A 21,115-nucleotide genomic window follows, 5' to 3' on the forward strand; every position below is an offset into this window, starting at 1 on the left:
CACTCATTGCTTCTCTCCACCCAGGAGTAAATGGGTACCTGTGAGGGCAGATATGGTTATTGTGATTGAATAAGCTTGCTTAAGCCTAACAGGCAGCATCGAGCTGTATACTCCCCAGGGAGCTGAGATGGTATTTGGAATGTTTAATTGGCCCAATGATCAGGGGTAATAATAATACTGTAAGCGCTGTGATATAGTTTACTAATAAGAGCGTTCTTAAATGCTGATTACTATTATTATTAATTATGAGTTTAAGATACAACCCAAAATAGGTGATTGGGGTGGAATTTCAAAATACACTTTTTTGTTCAATCGGAAGGCTACCGGTAGATATGTAGTGCATACTCCTCCTTCCTTACCATTGAGGGGGTACTTAGCGGATTGCTTACTTCACCGTGCAAACCTTCAAATCTTAGTCATCTGTCTGGAGTTTCTCTGCTGACAATAATATTCAGAATCATGAATTTTTCTCTGTCTAGCCACTGGAAATCAGTCAAGTTTACCGAGACAGAGCTAGCTGTGCGTCTCATGTACATGCTGGGAGAGGCTGTACCTGCCACCCAGGGAAACCACTTTGTAGGGGACCAGACTAGAGCTGAGATCATGAGAGATCTTATGAGATTGGTGAGTTTGGTAGATTGGGTACCATATACAGGTTGCTAAATGTGTTGGGGGACCATACTAGACCTGTTGATTAAAAAGAATTATGACTTTAATAGTTAGGGCACCACGCTGACTGCCCTAAATGTAGTGTTGATTTAGACAGATGCAGACAATGACAGACTCTCACCCCCTATCCCCCCCCCCCCCAAAAAAGGGGCGTGGCCCCTAACGTGGCCTAATGTGGCGTGGCCCCTAACGTGGCGTACTCAGATTTTTCTTCTGTAGTGCCTTGCTAGAGTAAAAGTTTGACCTCAAATTTTACATTAAGTGAAATGTCATCCAGCTCTGAACATTTCCGTTCATAAATCTTGAGTTTACCAACCTGTTATAAGGTTAACAGAGAAACTTTAGTTTGGCGGTCTTCTCTGAATTGTACATTTTGGCCCTGTTTCAGAAACTGAATTCCTACAATGTATTGTTAAGCATTACAAAAAGGCATAGCTCCATTAAAAGTGTCCATTTTTTTGCCACGGTAAACGCATTGAACCAAAAAAGAAGACTTTTTCACAACTCCTAAACCAGAGTTACAAGTATCATAAATGTAGATATTGACGGATAGATAACGGAAATTAGAATCTCTACAGAATTCAAATTTTGTTTATAAGCTTCATTTAAAATGTTAGTTAATATTAACATGTATCTTTCATTTGTTCTCTAGCTTGTCACTAGTCGTGTAGTGGAACATTCCCACTGGGCTGTAGGATTACAGGTAAGTCTCTTTTTTGGCGTATGCTTTTCATGGGATATTTTCAAAACAAACATTTTAAATTTCATAAGTGTGATAATGAGTACAACTTATTTCTTCAAAATTAACAAAACAAATAATTGGCTGCATGGTATGTGCAGGTTAATGGCTTCTGACTAACGCCCCTTGAACAAAGATATTGATGAATTAGGGAACCACCAACATGGGGCTGGATAGCTCAGTTGGTAGAGCACAGGAACGGTAATCTGGAGGTCGAAGGTTCAAGCCCCACTCCATGCAATTTCTTTGTTCAATTTTTCAAAAATTGTTACAATTCACCTAGTCAGTTTCCATTTGTGGTTCATTTGATAAAATTAATAATAATAATACAATAATCAACAAAAATGTAAAAGATACAAAAAGAAAATAAGTACAAATACCAAAAACAATGTTTTACAGTATTACAGCGTATGTAAATGCAGCCTACAAAGTACTGAATATTACAGTTATTCTGCGAGCTCGAGTGGAACACAGATTGATGTGGTGCGTCTGTGTCCCAGAAAACGCACTACACTCTCCGTGTTCCACGAGCAAGCGTGCGATAACGAATTTATCTTCAAGCAAACTTGACGGACAGTAAAGATGGAACTAGCACACATCTTGGAATAACGCAAAACGCAGGGTGCGATATTGACCGTGCGATACAATATAATATCACACTGTTGTTGCCTTGGATCGACCAATCAGGATCAAGAATGCTGAGTTTGCTTGAAGAAAATAGTTGATACTGACAAGGTGTTTTATTTACTTGGTTTGAAACTCCCAAAATTTGCTGATTGAAATTTTTTTTCCCTCTCTGTATGCACAGGTTTTTGAGACGATTGCCCGCTACGACAAATTCTTCAACTGCGAACCCCAGCACATCCCCAACATCCTGATGGCATTCCTAGGGGACAGGGGACTGAGGCATTGCCACCCGACCATCCGCAGTCGCACCGCGTATCTCTTCAGTCGCTTCATCAAGGCCCTGAAGCATCACCTGACTGGGTTCAGTGAGGACATCCTGAAGAGAATACAGGACCTGCTGGTCATTGCTCCTCCGGTAAGCAGTTACTCTTTGCTGGTCTTACAGGGTGAGTAATAAAAAAAACGAAAACCAAATGTCGGGACCATTGTTTTAGTGAAGCTCTGCATGTAGCACTTTCAAAATCTAGGATATGAAAGCCCAAATCATAACCTTTTTTTTCAGTACAATAATCATTCAAATCACTCATGTACTTTTTAAGTTATGGAGTTTTAAACACAATGACCGTTTTAAAGTTCTGTCCAATGATCACAAAAAAAAGGTGTACGTTCTTTCAGAAAAACGAAAAACAATTCACGTACATCCCTATGTGATTTGTTCTCGTTTTGCTGAAAGAACACTGAACTTTTTTGATCCGTTGACAGAACCTTAAAATGGAGGTTGTGTTTAATATTCCGTAACTTGAAAAGTACATGAGTGATTTGAATGATTCTTGAACTAAAAGAAAGCTTATGAATTGGACTTTCATATCCTAGATTTTGAAAGTGCTACATGCATATCTTCATTAAAACAACGGTCCTGACGTTTTGGTTTCGTTTTTTTACTCACCCTGCAGAGGGCAAACCTAATTATCCTCTTTTTACCAATCTCCCTGACTGACTTACTCAGTCACTCTCACTTGTGCATTTAACTTGCTTAATCAGACTTGTGTTCGAGTCACCAATCACCGAGTCCGAGTCACCTCTCCCTAGTCAGAGCCCCGAGTCATGCAGGTCAAGTCCGAGTCCGAGTCACAAAGCGTCTTGTCCACACCCAAGTCAAGAGTCGCCTTTAAGTACTATATATTGTAACTAAATTTTGAGGTACCGCTAAAACCTGACAGCATAAATGTTTTCATGGAAAGCATAACTGGTACCAAACACTTGTCAAGCTTGCATTTACGCAATATCAAGTGTGGACACTGGGGTACATGTTTCCATACGTTGATTTACCAAATCAAGATATCAGAAACAAGCCAGTCGCACATGCTGTGTATGTACAGTACTTAGATGCATTTCTTCTGCAGCGCACAGACTGTATCGCTTGCTCAGGAAAAGATTGTCTTCAAAATAATTTGTAATTATATTGTTGAAAAAAATAAGTAATTTGTAATAAGGTTGGTCGAGTCCCGCGTCACGAAGGTCAAGTCCAAGCCCGGGTCTAGTCCGAGTCCGAGTCCTCTTCATTTGTCATCGTGACTCGAGCCCAAGTGATGGAAAATAGGACACAAGTCGGACTCGTGTCCCAAACAATACACTCCAATGACTACCTAGACCCTTTCGACCATACTGGTTTAATACCTGTCTTGCCCAGTCTTGTGTTTCTGCAACAAAGTATTTTAAGATTCATAATGACTCAAATCAATAGCTTGATCTGTGGGACTCGAATCTCAATTTTTTGTGATATGATTCGACTTGTTTCAGAGGCTGTAATAATAATTGCAGTGATGTAAACAAACTTTACTTCCTAAAAAGGCTTCTCCAGAACCATAGTTCAGAAACAAAGGGTAACATTTGTTTGATAGAAGGGTAGTACTTGGATACACACAAACAAGGGCAAACATTCAAATCCTGAGATTTTTTTCTGCTGCTGTGGGCCATGCAATTTATTCTTTGTGATTGATTGCTCCAAGCTCACAAGTTTACACATATGTAACATTTAATACCTATAGAAACCTGCAGAACCCGAACACCTTAGCCGTTTTCGCACTCCAGGCAGTGTTTATAATAGTGTTTGAACCGGGGCTGACATTCTCACATTTGTGTTCTGTATTGTACATATCATAAAAACTTCAACACCTAGAGAAATTCACATGAAAGAGTTTAGATGGGTGTCGTTACTAAAACATGTACAATGCTATCATTTTTCCCCCAGGAGAATGGCCACCAGTTGCTACTGACCAGTGACGACCAATTGTTTATATATGAAGCAGCAGGAACAATCATCTCATCCAGCAGCTATGGCCCTGAGGTATGTATGGCATCTGCAAGCATTCAAAAATACGTAATAACTGTTCGTTTCTTTATGGATATAAAGTGGAACACCGCTTTAACGTGGGATCCACAGAAAGTGTTCATAATAACGATCGTTCGGTAAAGTGATTTTGAACCGCCGGCCCCCTTTTGACCAATTGTGAACTGGCATTCCCACGCCCTGCGGCCGCACGAGGAGTCATCATGAAACTTTAGCAGCGGGTGGTTTTCCCTTTTATTCCTTGGGGAAATAATAGCCATCTATCGCTGTTCAACATTCGAACACGTTGTAACTATGGGTCGTTTGATGTTCGCGAATTAAAAGTGGCCAAAAAAGCATTTAATATAACTGGTTTTGTTGTGAATCTGTTGACAATTTTCAACAACAATGATGTTCGGTACGCTTTGCACATTAAATTCGGGAGCCAAGGATGATGTTCGGTATAGCCGAATGTTCGGTATAGCGGTGTTCGGTGTGGCGACGTTCCACTATTTTCAGTGTCCACTACAGATCTGATAATTTAGGCATGCGTTGATCTTTCTGGTTGCTCGAAAAGCATGACTGACAGCAGAAATAACCTTACGCAAGGAATGACCTCTGAACTCTGTATGACATAACTGTGTGTTCGTGTAGGGAAATTCAGTACTTCAATGAATAAAGAGGGCGCTACAAGTATAACATATGTAGGATTAAAGCTACATGTGGGTCAAAACAATCTTATCCCTACCCTAAAACTGGGAAGATTGGGGGGAAACTGATGCGGACAAACTTCATATTTTTGAAGTAGATATGTTGAATGTAATGTGGAAATGTAATCTTATGAAATATTCTTCAGTTCTGGTCATCTTTTGTTTAATTATTAAAGAAATATCGAGACCCACAACACATTGGAGATTAATTTAATTTGCGTTCATTTTTTCCTCTCCATGCAGAAAAAGGAGTACCTTATGAAGAACCTTCTGGCACCGACCATTGACAAGTTCAACACCATGTTTGACAAGATGTGCATGGAGAAAGACGAACAGAAGAGGCAGAAGTATGCAGAGGTGGCCGCCCAATCCATTGCGTTTGCCAGGTATGCACACGTGGACTCGTCCTTCAGCAGCCAATTTCACAAAACAGTTGGCAACTTATGCAATGCGTAGGACTTTTACGCAACAAGTTTCTTGTGCAGAGCATTTAGTAAATTACAAGTCTTTTCACAAGTCCAGTTGCAAGTAACAAGGTGAACAATACCAAAGGAATGCCTTTGTTACAAATCATTTGAATAGCTTGTGACTTGAATGGAGACTGGAGGACTTGTGAGGATATGTGAGGACCTGACAGGGGAGTCAGGTTGGCGTAGCGGTACTTTCCTCGCCTTCCACCGCTGTGACCCGGGTTCGAATCCCGCCTTGGCCAATGTGTTGATTGGGTTTTCAGTCCCTGCCTAATTCTGTGGGTTTCCCCCAAAATATTCTTCTGGGCTTTTCCTCCCACCTCTAAAACTGTAACTTCTTCCTCTCCACATCACAGATGTCTTCAGGCTTGCAAGCTACAGTGCCAGTGGGCGGCTTTGTGAAATCATTGGTTTCATTACCAGAAATGATTAGTAATGATAATAATAACTTGTTATGGACTTGACTACACCAATGATTTCTTGTCACGTGGTGCGACCCCAAACTTGCATTTTTCACCATGTAAACTTTCAAATCTTGTCTGCCATTCATCTGTACACCTTTGTTAAGATCTCAAACTTAATCACTGCCCCCTACATTTCCGAAACCCAACCAGCCGCACCAGCAAGGCTTTCTACACCCAGCTGACCATGAAGCAGAGCGGCTGCGAGGGGTGCTTCATCGAGGCCCTGAGGGTCTTCCTACGGGCCCTGGACACCCCCTACCACCATCAGATCCTTCACTCGGTGGTCCGGCAGTACCTGCACCGCATGATCATCTGCCTGGAGGAGTCCCTGCTGCCCTACGTGCCCATGGCCGTCGAGCATCTACTCAAGAAGTCAGAGGCTCGGGACATTCATGAGTTCATTCCACTCATCAACCAGATCGCTAGCAAATTCAAGGTGAGTGTCTAAAGCCCCAGTCAAACATTTATGGTTTGGAGCTATGCTTAAAAATGTGTGATAAACCATGGGTGTAACGTATTCATCCTTAGTACATCCTTGGTTATCTGTCATCTTCCTTGGGTATTCGTGGAGGGGCTACGGAAGTTTGAAACTGTTCGAAACGTCATGAAAATCAATCTCTATTGTTATTTGTGGCTATTTGTACATATGCTTGGAGATTCGTAGCTCATTTGTGGTAGAAATCTCTACAAATTAGCTTCAAATTTCCTATGGATATGCCCGGATGTGCTAGGGTTCTGCTCAGGTTGTACTAAGAATATCCACGCTTTATCCTTGGCCCAATAGCAAATAACCATGGCATTAACGTCATTAATCTTAGTTCATATTCTTCAACAATCCGTCCATATTCTTGACAAACCGTGGTGTATTCGTAGAGAAATCGTAGGACAGTCATGGCTATCCATCCTGAAACCGTAGTGCATTCTTAAACCGTAGTGCATTCTTAACCGTAGTGCATTCTTAAACCGTAGTGCATTCTGCGATGTGTCAACGAATCTCGACAGTTCATCCTGATTGACGATAAACCGTGGATATTTGTAGCTCCAAACGGTTAATGTGTGACTGGGGCTTAACCCAGTAATCCCTGCCTATTACTCCCTGCAGTGCCAGAAAACACCCGAACACTGTACGGTTTTACAGATTCTTCTGTCTGTGAATACAATGTAATACAATGTAGTATAGGTGCTAATTGGTGAAATAAATTTTCTACATGTGTGCTGATCCAAACGGTCTTTCACTGATGAGGCAATGGCCTTTCGCAATACTTTATTGTAGACATGGTAGAGAATATGTATTTTGCGGAGAACACAGACCAGTTTGGACTATACATGTACCAGTAGTTTTGTCACTCGCTGTGAACATGCATGTCAAATGTGTGCACTAAAACAGTACTCATAGAGGGCAGCATGTAAATCTACCGGTATATGTAGTGCATTTTACATCAGAAATTGTGCAAAGTTGAATTTTGCAGAGTTTAATGGGTTAAAAAGTTTTATGTGCTTGACTTTTGGCACTAACTAAGTTCTATTTATAATTTTGGGTATTGCATATCTATTGATTGTATTTCGATGATGACAAAAAATAATCACATGCCATTATGATTGAAGATTGATTATCAGATAATGGACAATTTATACTGTTTTTTTATGGGTCGCTACTTTGTCTAAATCATGTGCAAAGGTTAAAAGTTTGACGCTTTCTTGGTGGTTTCCAATTTCCATATTTAATTTTTTTCCTGAAAAGATTGAATGGTAATTATGCCAGGATTAAAGGAATAGGGTACATGTACGTTTCATTTAGGGAAACAAAAGGTGTGACGATGTACCGTAGGAAGCACACAATAACCTCTCTCAGAGATAATTGATCCGTTTTACCAAAATGCCTTGCCGGATCTAATCAGAACGCTATAAATATGACAAACAAATTGCACACGGGATCCACATGTAGAAATAGATTTGGGGAAACAATTACAAAAACTAATGAGGGTTTTGCTGGCCCTGCATGCAGCCTATTCAACTGACAATCAGAATATTGTGAAATGCCACCATAATAAACACAGCTGTTACGAACATATGACTCTCCAAACATTAAATTATAGTGCAATGCAATACCAATTATAATAATGAACGACCACTACACGTATAACAAACAATTTTTTATGAACCCCATCATGTTTATCATAATGGTGTTGTGCAAAAATTGACTGGCTGTAGTTCGCTGTCTCAGCATTCTCAGTGGCAAATGACAGATTGTACAAAGTCTACATTATGATTTTAGGGGAAAAGTATTTGAACAACCGTAGTTTTCCCAAAATTCTTTGTTTATTTCATCTTCAAAGAATTGGTACATCCAAGTGACCCAACTGGACACGCATTTTTGTCCTCCCACCAGACAGTGTTGTAGGTCTCGAGACCGGTCTCGGTCTCGGTCTTGGTCCCCTTTGGTCTTGATATTTTGGCTGGTCTCGAGTCGAGACCAGCGAAAAAGTGAGGGGGGCGGATTCCGCCCCCGGCCCTTCTAGGGTTAAGTAAAGAATCAGTTTAGGGCAAATGTGACAGCAGTGTGATGCTAATAGACATGTCTCTCTTCACTTTCTAGTGAGTGAGGCATACATGTAGTCCAATAACCATTGCTCCTCTTCTTATTTCTCGTTTTTATTGTGGGATGATCTGTTGAAACAAGCACTTTATAGCCATCCTCATTGATTCCAAATACAACTGAGATTTAAATCTTATGAATCAGGACTGAAACATTATTGTTACCGTCAGATTTTGTGTTTTGAATATGGGGAACAATTCAACTCTTTTTCCCTAGAAATATTGGAGATTTTTTTTCTATTTTCCTTTTCAATTTTTCCTTTATTCGTGGAGGCGGGAAAACGTTTTTTTTTTCATTATATTTATTAATGGATATTCATCAATTCGTAGACCGTTAAATAGGTATAAGTGGTGGACAGCTGAATTTTGTGATCTCTTTATTAAAATAGACACGACTTGGGAATAGAGTATGCAAATTACGTGAAATGTTCAAAGTTACTACTCAATAACATGTTCTTTATCCCAATTATATTTTTTACAAAATGGACCGTGCCATTTTTTTTTATCATACGGTCACTTTCTTTTTGACTCGCCATGTATTCATCTTTTCATCTGTGATAAACACAAATTGAGCTACATTGTACTGCCATAGTCACACAAAAATAGAGTCTAATTGCCTGCCTCGTCTCCTTCCTAAATGTCAATTGCATTTGCATGAGTCGAGAAGAATTGTGTTCCATTAATCGCTATATGCTGTTTACGGCCATCACAATAAACGATTAATATATTGGCAATATGTCGTACTTGTTATTAATCACTAAAATATTCAAGTAAATCGCCCAGCAAAGTAGCCGATGCGGGCGATACGATGGCACGGTACAAAACACAGAGAGGCGTGCGCACTGAGCCATGAATCCTAAAAGTATATCTCGCCCACCACATTCAGTTTGTGACAGCGCCCTTCTATTGTGTCGGCCATATTCTCAAATAGGCTAATGACGATGATGACGGCGGGCAGATTAACAGAAGATAGATCAGGCAAATATGGTTCATCAATCTTCTATAGTATATGTAACGTTATTGACATTAAACAAAAATAAAGTGGCATTACATTTCAGCCTTAGCCAGGCCTTCTTCAGAGGTAAATGACAGAGGAACAAGAAACAAACATGTAGGGGACACACAAACATTGCAGGGTTGGAAGGAGAATCACAAAGAGGGATGGGGGGGGGGCAGACCAATCCATATCTGGCTACCATCTCTCAATTTTTTGGTCTACATGTACAAATCTATATTCCATGACTGAAATTTTAAAAAATAAATCAATATTTTCTTGCTCCAAATTTTTTTCGAATCAGGTTTACAAGGAGGTCCAATGTAAAATTAAAGTTGCATTTAAATATTTGTTAGTGGTCATTGCTGAAACCAAGGGGTGGCTGTGGAGTTTAGGGTCCGAGTTCCTATAACAGATGAAATATCCACCTTTAACTTTTTACTTTTGTCAAGTCTCAACATGTTCAAGTTTTGCAAAAACTAGTACAAATTGTCGTACTCCTAAGTTAGAGTTTCTTCATCAGATTTACACTTTATAGTAGTTAAACAATATTAAAAAAAAAAAAAAAATTAAAAAGTGGCAAAAATATATGGAGTTCATGAAATAAGGTTTTTCCCTTCTTTAAATTAGGTTGTTTTCAATTTGTTTAATCGATTGTGACAATAACAAATTCTGTTGCCATGTTGTAATTTATGGCATGAAGCAAACACGAAGAGCACTCGCATGACACAATTAAGCAGGTACAAGTGATTCCTAACTTTCAATCACTTCCTTCACATCCCCATGAACATCAACATCTCAAGGACAGACTGTTCAGCTGTAATTAGTGTCTTGTTGTTTATTTAGGTTATTTTTATTTATTATCCGCGGTCTCGGTCTCGGTCTCGGACCATTTCGGTCTCGGTCTCGGTCCGCCTTGAAGGGGCTGGTCTTGGTCTCGGTTTCGGTCTCGCAACTTCAGGTCTCGGTCTTGGTCTCGGTCTCGGACTATCCGGTCTCGACTACAACACTGCCACCAGATGCAAACACAGATTTTGTTCAAAGTCGTCCTTAGTTTCAGTCAAAATCAATCAAGTGACTGTTTTTAACAGTTAAGAGCTCCAAGCCTGCATAAAGCAGGATTGACTGGCTGTGACTGTTATGTAACTTGATACAGCTACCGTATGCTTTGACTGTAGGTGACTGATAAGCAAGCTGTGCCTACCACTTGTCTGCTTTTGTCTGTTGACTGAATTTGACTTAAGTCAGAGTGCTTGCTGAAATATGATCTGACTGTGTATTGGGCATGGCAGGGGAATAGGATTGGTTTTTTTTTTTACTGTTCAGACTTCAGGAGGGTTAATACATGTACATTGGTGGATGAGGAAAAGTAAAAATAATTCGAAGTCGGGAAATTAAATGTTTTAGAATGTTTTGGGGTCGTTTCTTTTGGATTATTTTTTTTTGGTGGGGGGGGGGAGCATATTTGGTTTGTATTTTGCTTGTTTTGAATATTTCCAAACTTGTGGTTGACTTGGTCGCAAGTCCCCGTATCCAGTTCTCAAGCCAAGTTCAGTCTTTTCAAATGTAGGCTACTGTGACAACAGCATTTTTTGGGCATTGTTCAATTTTTATTGGTCGGGGAGGGGTGGGGGTTGGGGTTGTTGTGTCCTCTATCTGCATTCCATTCTTCATGAATTGTTATTCCTGTGCAGAGAACCATAGTTCCCTTCATGCGCTCGGTCTTCATGCCGATAGTCACTACCATCTTCAGCGTCCTGGGCCAGCCTGCCGACGAGCTAGACATCCAGGCCAAGCAGGATAAAGACCTACTGAAGAGGAGCTACTTCCAGTTCCTGCAGACGCTGGTTGCCAACGATGTCAGTGAGGTCATCTCTAGCCAAGGTGAGCTAATCTAAACATGGTCTCAACATGGCGGACTATTATGGACAGCTATTAAAAGTGTGATACGGGCCAGAGCGTAGATTGTCAGATTGACCTGTGACAAAGGTGTCAACCTACGGTAATTCAAATAAATATGTCTGTTCATGTGCCAATAGGGTGCTGTGTTAAGCGTGACACGCGAGTGTGCAGGAGAAGAACACGTAGGCCAATCAAACAGTAGGTGAGGTGATGCATCCACATAGTGACCAATAAGATAGTAGCATAAGGTCAGTCGGCTGTCCTCTTATACATGTACATGTACCAGCATGACAAGGCATGCCACTTTTTCTTGGAGCCGCTGATTTCCTCGTTTTTATCTTCACATGAATGCCATTGCAAATTGAAAACTACTGTACAAAGTCTTTTGTGGTTTGGAGTTTCCACGTTTTACTTCATGTACCGGTACATGTAGAACGTCCCTCCTCTGCACCGCACTGTCCCTTTCACACTAAGAAAAACTTGTAAATTAACCATACAGTTTGCAGCATCATGCTGTATGCTCCCCGGGAGCTTATATTGTCTTTGGAATGTTTCATTGGCCCAATGAGCAGGGTAATAATGATGTAATGATGAGCAACAAAGATGGTTGATACGTGCGCTTTATAAGAAATATACATGTATTAATATTACTACTGGTACATGCATTCATTGGAACCAGACTACCGGTACAAGAACATGATTGGTTTTCTTGGTTTTTCCAGCATTTACCGTCCACCCCAAAACGTGAAACAAGTTAATTTAACAATATTTGCCAAAACATACTAACCAGTGTTGTTGTGGGACTCGAGTCACATTTTTCGTGACTTGGACTCGGCTCGAGTCACATTGGAAAATGACTCGGACTCGGACTCAGACTCAACCATTATGACTCGGACTTGAGCTTGGTGACTCGTGACTCGAGTCACGTATTTTCATCAAAAGAAAAAATATAACGTTACGTATACATGTTCAACGATCAAAGCATTATTTTTACTGTAGACAAAACACGGCGCCCCTGAAAATCGTATCCAGGGGCCACGCATGCCCGCCCGCCTAGCGCCTGCACGATGAGCACCAGGGCGTGGTGTCGTGCCAGAAAGTGTCCGGTATTAAAAGGAAAACACATTTTCGATCTAAACAACTTGTACACACAAGGTACACTATATACACTGTGATTTACTTAAAAGACAGAAAGGATGATTGAAAAATAATTACTTTTTTTTTATTAGTTTGGTGAACAACTATTAAGAACAAGTGACTCGAGACTCAGACTCGAGGCATGTGACTCGAGACTCGGACTCGAGGCTTATGACTCGAGACTTGGACTCGAGGCTTGTAACTTGAGACTCGGACTCGACACTGGTGACTCGACTAAAGCACTGATACTAATCCTCCTAATCCATTTATTTCTGAAAATTGCAGCAAAAGCAAATGTTGTACATTTTCTTTAAATGCCATTTTCTCAAAGGCTGTTTTCTGGTATTGAAAATCAGTAACCTGAAGTGTTATGCATGTACAATCTAATATTGGGAAAACTCTTTTTTCAGCAAATTCAGATATATACAGGTACCTGGTATCTCTTCTTTTTTTTGTATAGTCTGACATTTGTTATGCTCAATTTGTCATGTTTGTGGTGACAGGTCACGTACTCTTGTTGATAAAAGAGTATAGATTATTTACAAGTATTATTTATTAAACAGGAGATTAGCCACCACCCACATACATTATATGCCGACTTCCTGTTTACCATCATTTAGAATTGGTAGACAACTGACGTACATGTAAATCGACCTCCTCTTGTATGTTATTGATAGAAAAGTACCAATCGAAAAAAAAGAACCCTCAACTTCCTATACTGCCAGAAAGGTCAATAATTATGGACACCTGAGGTGACTCTTTTTAATTAATCATCAGCAGAACCCAGGCCATCTGTTCAAAATTGCATTTCCGGTTTTAAATTAAAAACCAACATTTAACACCTGCACAGACTATTTTCTGTATACGTGTGCATGTTTGTGGTGTAAATTGAGGACACACATGTACATGTACATGTATGTGAAGCATCATGGAGAAATTGAGAACATGAGTGGAATCGAGAACGACCTCGATTAGAAAATGTGTGCAAACCCAATGAGAGGTTTGGCAAAAAAGTTTGAGTATAAACAAAGGAAAGAGGAACAGTAGAAAATCCTCGATTTACACCATTATAAACAAACATGTGCATACATGTATGTTTTCTTTTTTGGTGTTGGGGTTTATTTAGGGGGTTTCGTTTTGCTTTTGTTTGTCTTTTATTTAAGTTAATACATGTACATCACAGCTACAAGCTGAAGTATATGAAGAGTTTATTTTCAAAACACGACATATTCATTTGAAAAAGGTGATAAATTGGGACGGTTATGAAACTTTACAGAATAAAACAACACAACAGCTGTTTTCGCTTTATTGTATTCTTAAGTTTTGTTTTAAATGTTTATTAGCCGTTTAAATGGATTACGGGCAGCCAGGAGAGAGCAGAATTCTAAAAGGGAACAAAATGGCGTACATGTATATCGCTTTTTGGCAATAAACTCTTCATATGATGTATTTCACAGAGAAAATGACAAGAATCAGTCTTACTTATTCATTTATTTATTTATTTTTCATTTCAGATGCTGAGAACTTCAAGCAGGTGCTGCTGACTATCATCCAGGGGGCTGTCGAATCTCAAGACCCAATAGTACGTTTTTCTTTTTTTAAATTTTACTCAACAATTTTTGATATTAATGGGACCAAGATAGGAATTTTACAGTGGAGCGGTGTAATTTTGCATTCTTCTGAAATGTTTGAAAACTGCGAGACATCTATTTTTTTGTTAAATGTTTTATAAAGTGCACTTTTTCAATCATTTAAAATGTTCCATGCTTTTCACCCCAACTGAGGGCGCTGTTGCTGTGATGCCAATTCGGGCACCCACTCTTCGGTTGTAGGGGTTTGAAGTTCAAATTGGGAACCCAAAAAGTTGGTTTTTGTAGACATTTGTGCATAAAGTTTGCTCATAAAATGCTACCATACAATGTTGCACATTTGTACTGAAACTGAAACAACAATGGACCACCAAAATAGAAAATTATCCTCAGCAAAAATCCCAATTCTAAATGTAGCACTTTTTTGGAGCTACACGTAAAGCAGCTGTGATACTGGAGTTCCTGCCTTGACCAAGATGAATGACATCACAGTTTAGCTCATGAATATATAACATTTTTCATCAGCATAATCAAAAGAGCACCAAAAAAAACATGAAAGGGCAAAATGAATATCACCGCCCTACATATGTGCTGTAAAGCAAAAAAGGGCGTGTACACACATACTTGTTCCATAGTTGTGGGGACTACACACGAGTTGTCCCATGGTACTATGGGGACCAAAGACGCTGTGGGGACAGCAGAAAGTCCCTATAACTGAGGACTATCACATCAAATGCTCAGTTTAAAATGAACCTTATTTCATTTTGTGTTCGAACTATCGAACATTCGGATCAATAAACCTTCTATAGATGGAACCTTCAGACTATCGGGTGGACCCTGTAAAATTGGCTGCCGGTGGATGTGGGTTGACTGACTCAGTGGAGTCCCTACACAAACAGTACATGTTGTTGGCGGTTTGGAAAGCTCTATTTAGAGGACTAAAAAACAATCACATCGATTTCCTCTCTGGTTTGTGTCAGTTCATTTTTTAAAAATGTATTATTACTATTTTCTCTATCCTGCAAAATTTATCAAACCTCTGTCTGGATTTTAAAGAATCTAGAGGATTTGAGGGATATAATAACAGGACAAATCTGTGCCTCACTTCCCCCATAAGCCAAGCTTATTAATGTTTTTTTCATCGCCATGGCAACAACATTATGATTACACTTCCCTTTCCTCTCCAGTTCGTGACAGTCCTTTTATTTTCTTTCTTTTTTTAATTCCATCATGTGTATTTTAGTTGTTGGGGGTTGGTTTTGCCGCCTTATTCTATTTTTTTTTTTTTTTTTTTAACTATTTCATCATGCGTATTTTGGTTGCTGGGCGAACCCGGGTATGCAAGTGTCCTCAATTCTGCTGATTTTCTCGCCATAAATACCATTACAAATTGAAAAACACTGTACAAAGTCTTGTGTGCTATTGAATGTCCTTGTTTTTTTTCCCCTAAATTTCCAGTTGCGTGCCTGGTGATTTGGTTTGTTTTGTTAATTTTTTTGAATTGTTGTTATCCCATGATGCATAGTTTTGTCATATAGCATGTATAGTCCAGCGGATATGTGACAAAATATCGATGAATTGTGCACTTTTGCATAAAAGCGTGAAACTTGGCACAAGGGGGGGTTTAATTATTATGCCCACTTTGGAAAACATTGTGCCCATATTTCATGAACGAATAAAACGTCCCATATTCATAAGAAAAAAAATTCCAGATGTGGAGCCATCTCGAACACACCCTTTTAGGGGCGTGGCAACCATATAGGAAAAAAAAAAGGGGGGCAGGGTTTTCATTATGCCCACCCTGGAAATATTGTTCCCACACTCAGAGAGAAATGGAACTTTCCACAAACATTGACATTCATGAAAAACAAATTCCAGATGTGGAGCCATCTCGAACACACCCTTTTAGGATCGTGGCAACCATATAAGGAAATAAAGGGGGGCTGCCATTGTGTGCTGTGTATTTGTAATTATGAAATCACTCTGGAATTTAGATGTGCATGATAATATAGGTGCAAGTACACACATTGAACAATACAACACGGGTTAGCCTACCGGTACTTACCCATGCTCTTTGGGGTAAGTCATTGTATTACCAAATAATATAGGTTATGGGCCAATCAATATTATAAGGAATCAACAACAAAATATAATAATTGCAATTGTGGGCACAGTGAGTAGGCCCCTCACACCTCTAAAAGGATGAGTTTGCTGTGGCTCTACATAAGAACTTTCTTTTATAGGGGCATCATGACTACCCCCCCCCCCCCCCATTTTACTATGGCTGCCAAGCCCCTAAAGGGGTGTGTTTACGATGGCTTCATGTGTGACTTTTTTTTTCTCTTGAATATTAATATCTGTGGGAATTAGCTTTATTCGTTTATGAGATGTGGGCACATTTTTTTCCCATGTTGGGCATAATGAGAACCCCGCCCCCCTTTTTTTCAATATGGCTGCCACGCCCCTAAAAGGGTGTGGTCGCGATGGCTCCACATCTGGAATTGTTTTTCTCACGAATGTCAATGTCTGTGGAAAGTTCCATTTCTCCATGAATGTGGGAACAATATTTCCAGGGTGGGCATAATGAAAACCCTTCCCCCCCTTTATTTCCTATATGGTTGCCACGCCCCCAAAAGGGTGTGTTCGAGATGGCTCCACATCTGGAATTTTTTTTCTCATGAATATAAACGTCTGTGGGACGTTTTATTCGTTCATGAAATATGGGCACAATGTTTTCAAAAGTGGGCATAATAATTACCCCCCCCCTTTTCTTTTAATGGCTGCCACGCCCCTAAAAGGTACTTTTGTGGTGGCTCCGAATCTGGAAAACACTAATAATCTATATAATTATGTCTTTGTGAAGTTTCCTGCTTTTGTAACAAGTGGGAAAAACCATTTTTACTGCGGGCATGACAAGTCCCGCCCCCCTTTTTTTAATTGGATGCCATGCCCCTAAAAGGTTAAATTTGCGATGGCTTCACATCTAAAACATTTTCTCGCATGAATATAAACATCTGTGCCAAGTTTCACGCTTTTATGCAAAAGTGCACAATTTTTTCACATATCCGCTGGACTAATAGGGCGTTTGTCTGGATTGATTACTCTACAGTGCTTTGGCACACATACGTACACGTGTAAACCAAACAAACCTATCATTCATTAAATGAATTTTCTGGTTTGGTTCCTGTTGTGAGGCTTTGATAAAATAAGCCATGCATTCTTATAGTATTTTTCTGCCAGTATCTATTCAGTTATTCTTTACCAGCAGAGTATGATGACGAAACTGCAGATGGGGATTTTTTAATTTCGTTTTACACATGATGTCAGATGAACCAAAAAGGCAATGGACATCATTTGCAGAAAAAAAAGTATTGGTGATTTTAGGTAGTCCGAGTAACTACATGTACATGTAGGACTCTGGCCACGAATCTCCATTTTAAAATTTGGACATGGTTGGGCGATAGAGTTCTAGGATCATACCTCTATCGCGAGTACCGGTACCATTAATCAAATTCCAATTGTTTCATCATACCCCAATCAACATCGTCAGATTTCACCCCAAAAACAGTCCTCAAACTGCCTTATGTGCCCCTGTTGGCTTCAGTGGGAATTGAAAATACAGTACTAATGGTGGTGGTTAGGTTCACAAACCTTAGGGAAATAAAGAGAAATTTCACCTTCACTTGGGAAACCGATCCTTGTCGTGCTGGAGGCCGCCATCTTGAATTCAAGATGGCGACCTCCGGGCATGGGGTCCGCTCATAAGTCCGATGCCTCATACATGTACGTCCGACGCCTCATAAGTCCGACAAGTACCTTTATATGAAATTTCAAGAATTTTTCAATGATGTCACTACAATGTATATAAGCGCAACAGAATCTCTCCATGTTGTGAGTGACTGCACCAGTTGCCATTCAGCAGTTTTGTCTTCATTTTGCAGCTGTAATTTCATTTCAGTGGCAAATTACAACTTTGTAACCTCTGTAATCTTAAAATGTGCTTGGATAAAACTGGAAGTTTGAAAATCCCGGAAAACGACCAGCCAGCCGATCCCATTAGCTCGGTGGTCGAGTGGTAAGTCGTCTGCACTAGAAAGCAGGAGGTCGTGGGTTCGAGTCCCACCCGAGTAAGCAAACCTGTATCAATTTGTGTCTTGCTTAATTAACTTTTTAGGGTTAAATTATCAGATCTGTTTATCTGACAAGAGTGTCTCAGGATACGCTTTTAGTATGCACATTGTGGTTTATGAGATACTCTAGGAAAGAAAAAAACATGCGAGCTAGTGAAAATGTCAGCTGGCTAGTTAACAGTCTGTTTCAGTAGCCCAGCTGGTTATATAGTCAGAAAGAAAAGTATGTCGAACCCTGACACGTACATGTATGCACATTCCAATCATGGACTTTGAACAGTAAAGGACATATTGTTCAGGATTGACCGAAAGTCAACCTTTGGGATGTGCACAAAACCTATGGGAGGTATTCCTAAAAAGTTTGAAGTATAAACAGAAGAGGGACAATATAGTGGTCAAGGATTGAAGGTGTTCACAGAGTTGGGTGTTTTTGTTTTTTTTCCTTGCAAAATAATCATCAAAGGATTGTCAAAGGTTTTAGCTTTTGTACATCGATGTGTAGGCCTACATGTACATTGTACATGTAGATAGCTTTAGGCTGATGATTTATTTTGTGTGAACATTGAAACGGCATTCAGAAAGAACAAATTGAGGAAGGAAACACGAAGAAAACGGAAGAAAAGTCAATGGTCTTGAATCTCATGTATGCCTTTTTATGGTTATCTACAATGTACAATGTATTTAAACTTTGAAGCTGTTGAATAGTTTATGTGAAAGCAGCCAGCAAATGTTAATGGTACACATTATTACCGGTATCTCCACCGCATCCTGTCTTTTATTGTTGAGATATATTTTATTGATTAACTGCAGTATTTGACAACTCGGTGATTGTGGCCTACCAGCCAAAAAAAATTACAGCTTTATCAAATACTAAAGATGTTGTCACCAAAAAAAACCCTCCGGCTTCAGACAACCTTTCAAAAGATTACACATGGTTTTTCCTGGTAAATAATTGCTCTTGTTGAGCAATAAAGATTCGTCTTTTCAATCGTTTGAAAAGACTTTTGTTGATGCAAAGCTTAAACTCTCAAATATCTGAAGAGCATTGAAGACCAGGAGCCAGAGTTTCCTGGATTTAATAATAATATTGTGTTTTGCCCTTTAATTCACCAACTTATTTTATAAACAGTGTACATGTATACTCGGTGCCCCCGAGTGGTTGTGAGGACAAAAGCAAACTCTGGTGTGACTGCAAGTTTCACGGAGCTATCAAGACGAAATTTTTCAATTTATGGAGTTGGAGAAAATTCAGATATCATTCTTTAGTGGTAAACATTAAAACAAAACAAAATTGGGGGTGGGGGTGGGTGGGATGGGCTGGTCAACTACTCAACTATACTCAACCAAAAAAGAAAGTCCCCCCTTAATACTTTTTTGCCTAACTCATAAAAAAAATTGGGCACATCTGGCTCAAATTACAGGTACGACTGATCAGTGCAGAAATTCCCTAGCAATCCATCCATACTTTTTTTTTGGCCCAAAACAGTGATAATGTGTACAAAATTATGCAGTTTATGACAAATGGTACCGAAACAAAGATGCAGTGTGAAACACAACTTGCATGTTTACAAAAGTACAACTGTTTTCGTTATCATTTTTCATAAATTGCATAAATTTGTACACATTATCACTGTTTTGGGCCAAGTAAAGAGTATGGCTGGATTGCTAAGGAATTTCTGTACTGATTGAGCGAGAGGTTCTCAGCAGTTTTTGAGTTAGACAAAAAAGTATTGGAAGGGGGGTCTTTCTTTTTGGTTAAGTGTACTTTAAGAGATTGTTTTCTTCAGTTGTAAGAAATAATTTAAAAAGTTGAATGAAGAAATTGACATGCAACCTCCGGACTACCTCGGTCGTTGTACCAGCTGAGCTATTTCCAAGTTTTGTAGCAAGGCTGCTAGCTCATGGCATAATCCTTGGCTACACAGCATATGGGTTTAAAGCCTCTGACTAGCTATGCCCACTGATCTCTATAAAGACTGGATAGCGGATATCCATACAACATTCACACAGTAGACTTTGCATATTGACCAATTCGCCCCCGGCCTCACGAAGATGGCCATGTATAATACGAACGTTCCATGCCAACCTCGTTCTCATGGGTACGAGATCTTGCTGCGCCATGTTGTTTCCCATCATGCATGTCATGCCTTGCACGATCTCAACCCCTGGAATTGTATAATTTAAATGTGTCAAAATATGGCACATTATAATTAGGCTGCAGTTTATCCGTTTTATGTGCCGACGCCATCTTTCAAATGTAAAAAAATTGTGATTTTGAAGAATTAATCATTTCAAACAAAAGGTTTGGATGTTGCGTTATTTAGCAAAGATTTGTACTAAATGTACGTACCCCTTTCATCCCTTTACAACCGAAGATACAGGGTTTTTTTTTAGCAAAAAATTAGGCCGCCATAATCCATATCATACAGGCATCGCGAGTTTTGAATAACAAATAATTTTTGTACGTTACGTGTCATGCAAAGCACGCGGGCGCATTATGGGCGCGCCCGGCGAGCAATCTTCGAAATGCGTGCGCAGTACATTCTAAATTGCCAGTCAGCATCTTTTACGTGTACATCACGGCCAGGGGTTAGTGAAAGAACGCGCACGCGCCCATGGAGTCGAGGCTGGTTTTTCGCGTATACAGCGCACGTTGTATATTTTGGTCACGTACACATAATGATGTTCTAAAAAGAACACATTTCCGTAGTGATTATTATTTCCAAAATGCCGAAAAAGTGAACTGCGGCATTAAAAAAA

The 21,115-nt window shown here is 39.7% G+C and overlaps 1 protein-coding gene across 2 annotated transcripts in view; it reads left to right on the plus strand.

Moving 5' to 3' along the window:
- Positions 1–21,115, plus strand: part of LOC119726477 (exportin-T-like) — a 62,655-nt gene that overhangs the window by 25,440 nt on the left and 16,100 nt on the right. For both annotated transcript variants that reach the window (XM_038198182.1, XM_038198183.1), the window contains exons 11-18: positions 480–624; positions 1,322–1,372; positions 2,217–2,450; positions 4,287–4,382; positions 5,318–5,460; positions 6,159–6,444; positions 11,292–11,481; positions 14,151–14,218. In XM_038198182.1, the coding sequence (XP_038054110.1) occupies positions 480–624; positions 1,322–1,372; positions 2,217–2,450; positions 4,287–4,382; positions 5,318–5,460; positions 6,159–6,444; positions 11,292–11,481; positions 14,151–14,218 (1,213 nt within the window). The remainder of the gene's footprint in view (positions 1–479; positions 625–1,321; positions 1,373–2,216; positions 2,451–4,286; positions 4,383–5,317; positions 5,461–6,158; positions 6,445–11,291; positions 11,482–14,150; positions 14,219–21,115) is intronic.

The sequence above is a fragment of the Patiria miniata genome, unplaced genomic scaffold (assembly GCF_015706575.1).
Source record: "Patiria miniata isolate m_02_andy unplaced genomic scaffold, ASM1570657v1 HiC_scaffold_2, whole genome shotgun sequence".
Classification (NCBI taxonomy): domain Eukaryota; kingdom Metazoa; phylum Echinodermata; class Asteroidea; order Valvatida; family Asterinidae; genus Patiria; species Patiria miniata.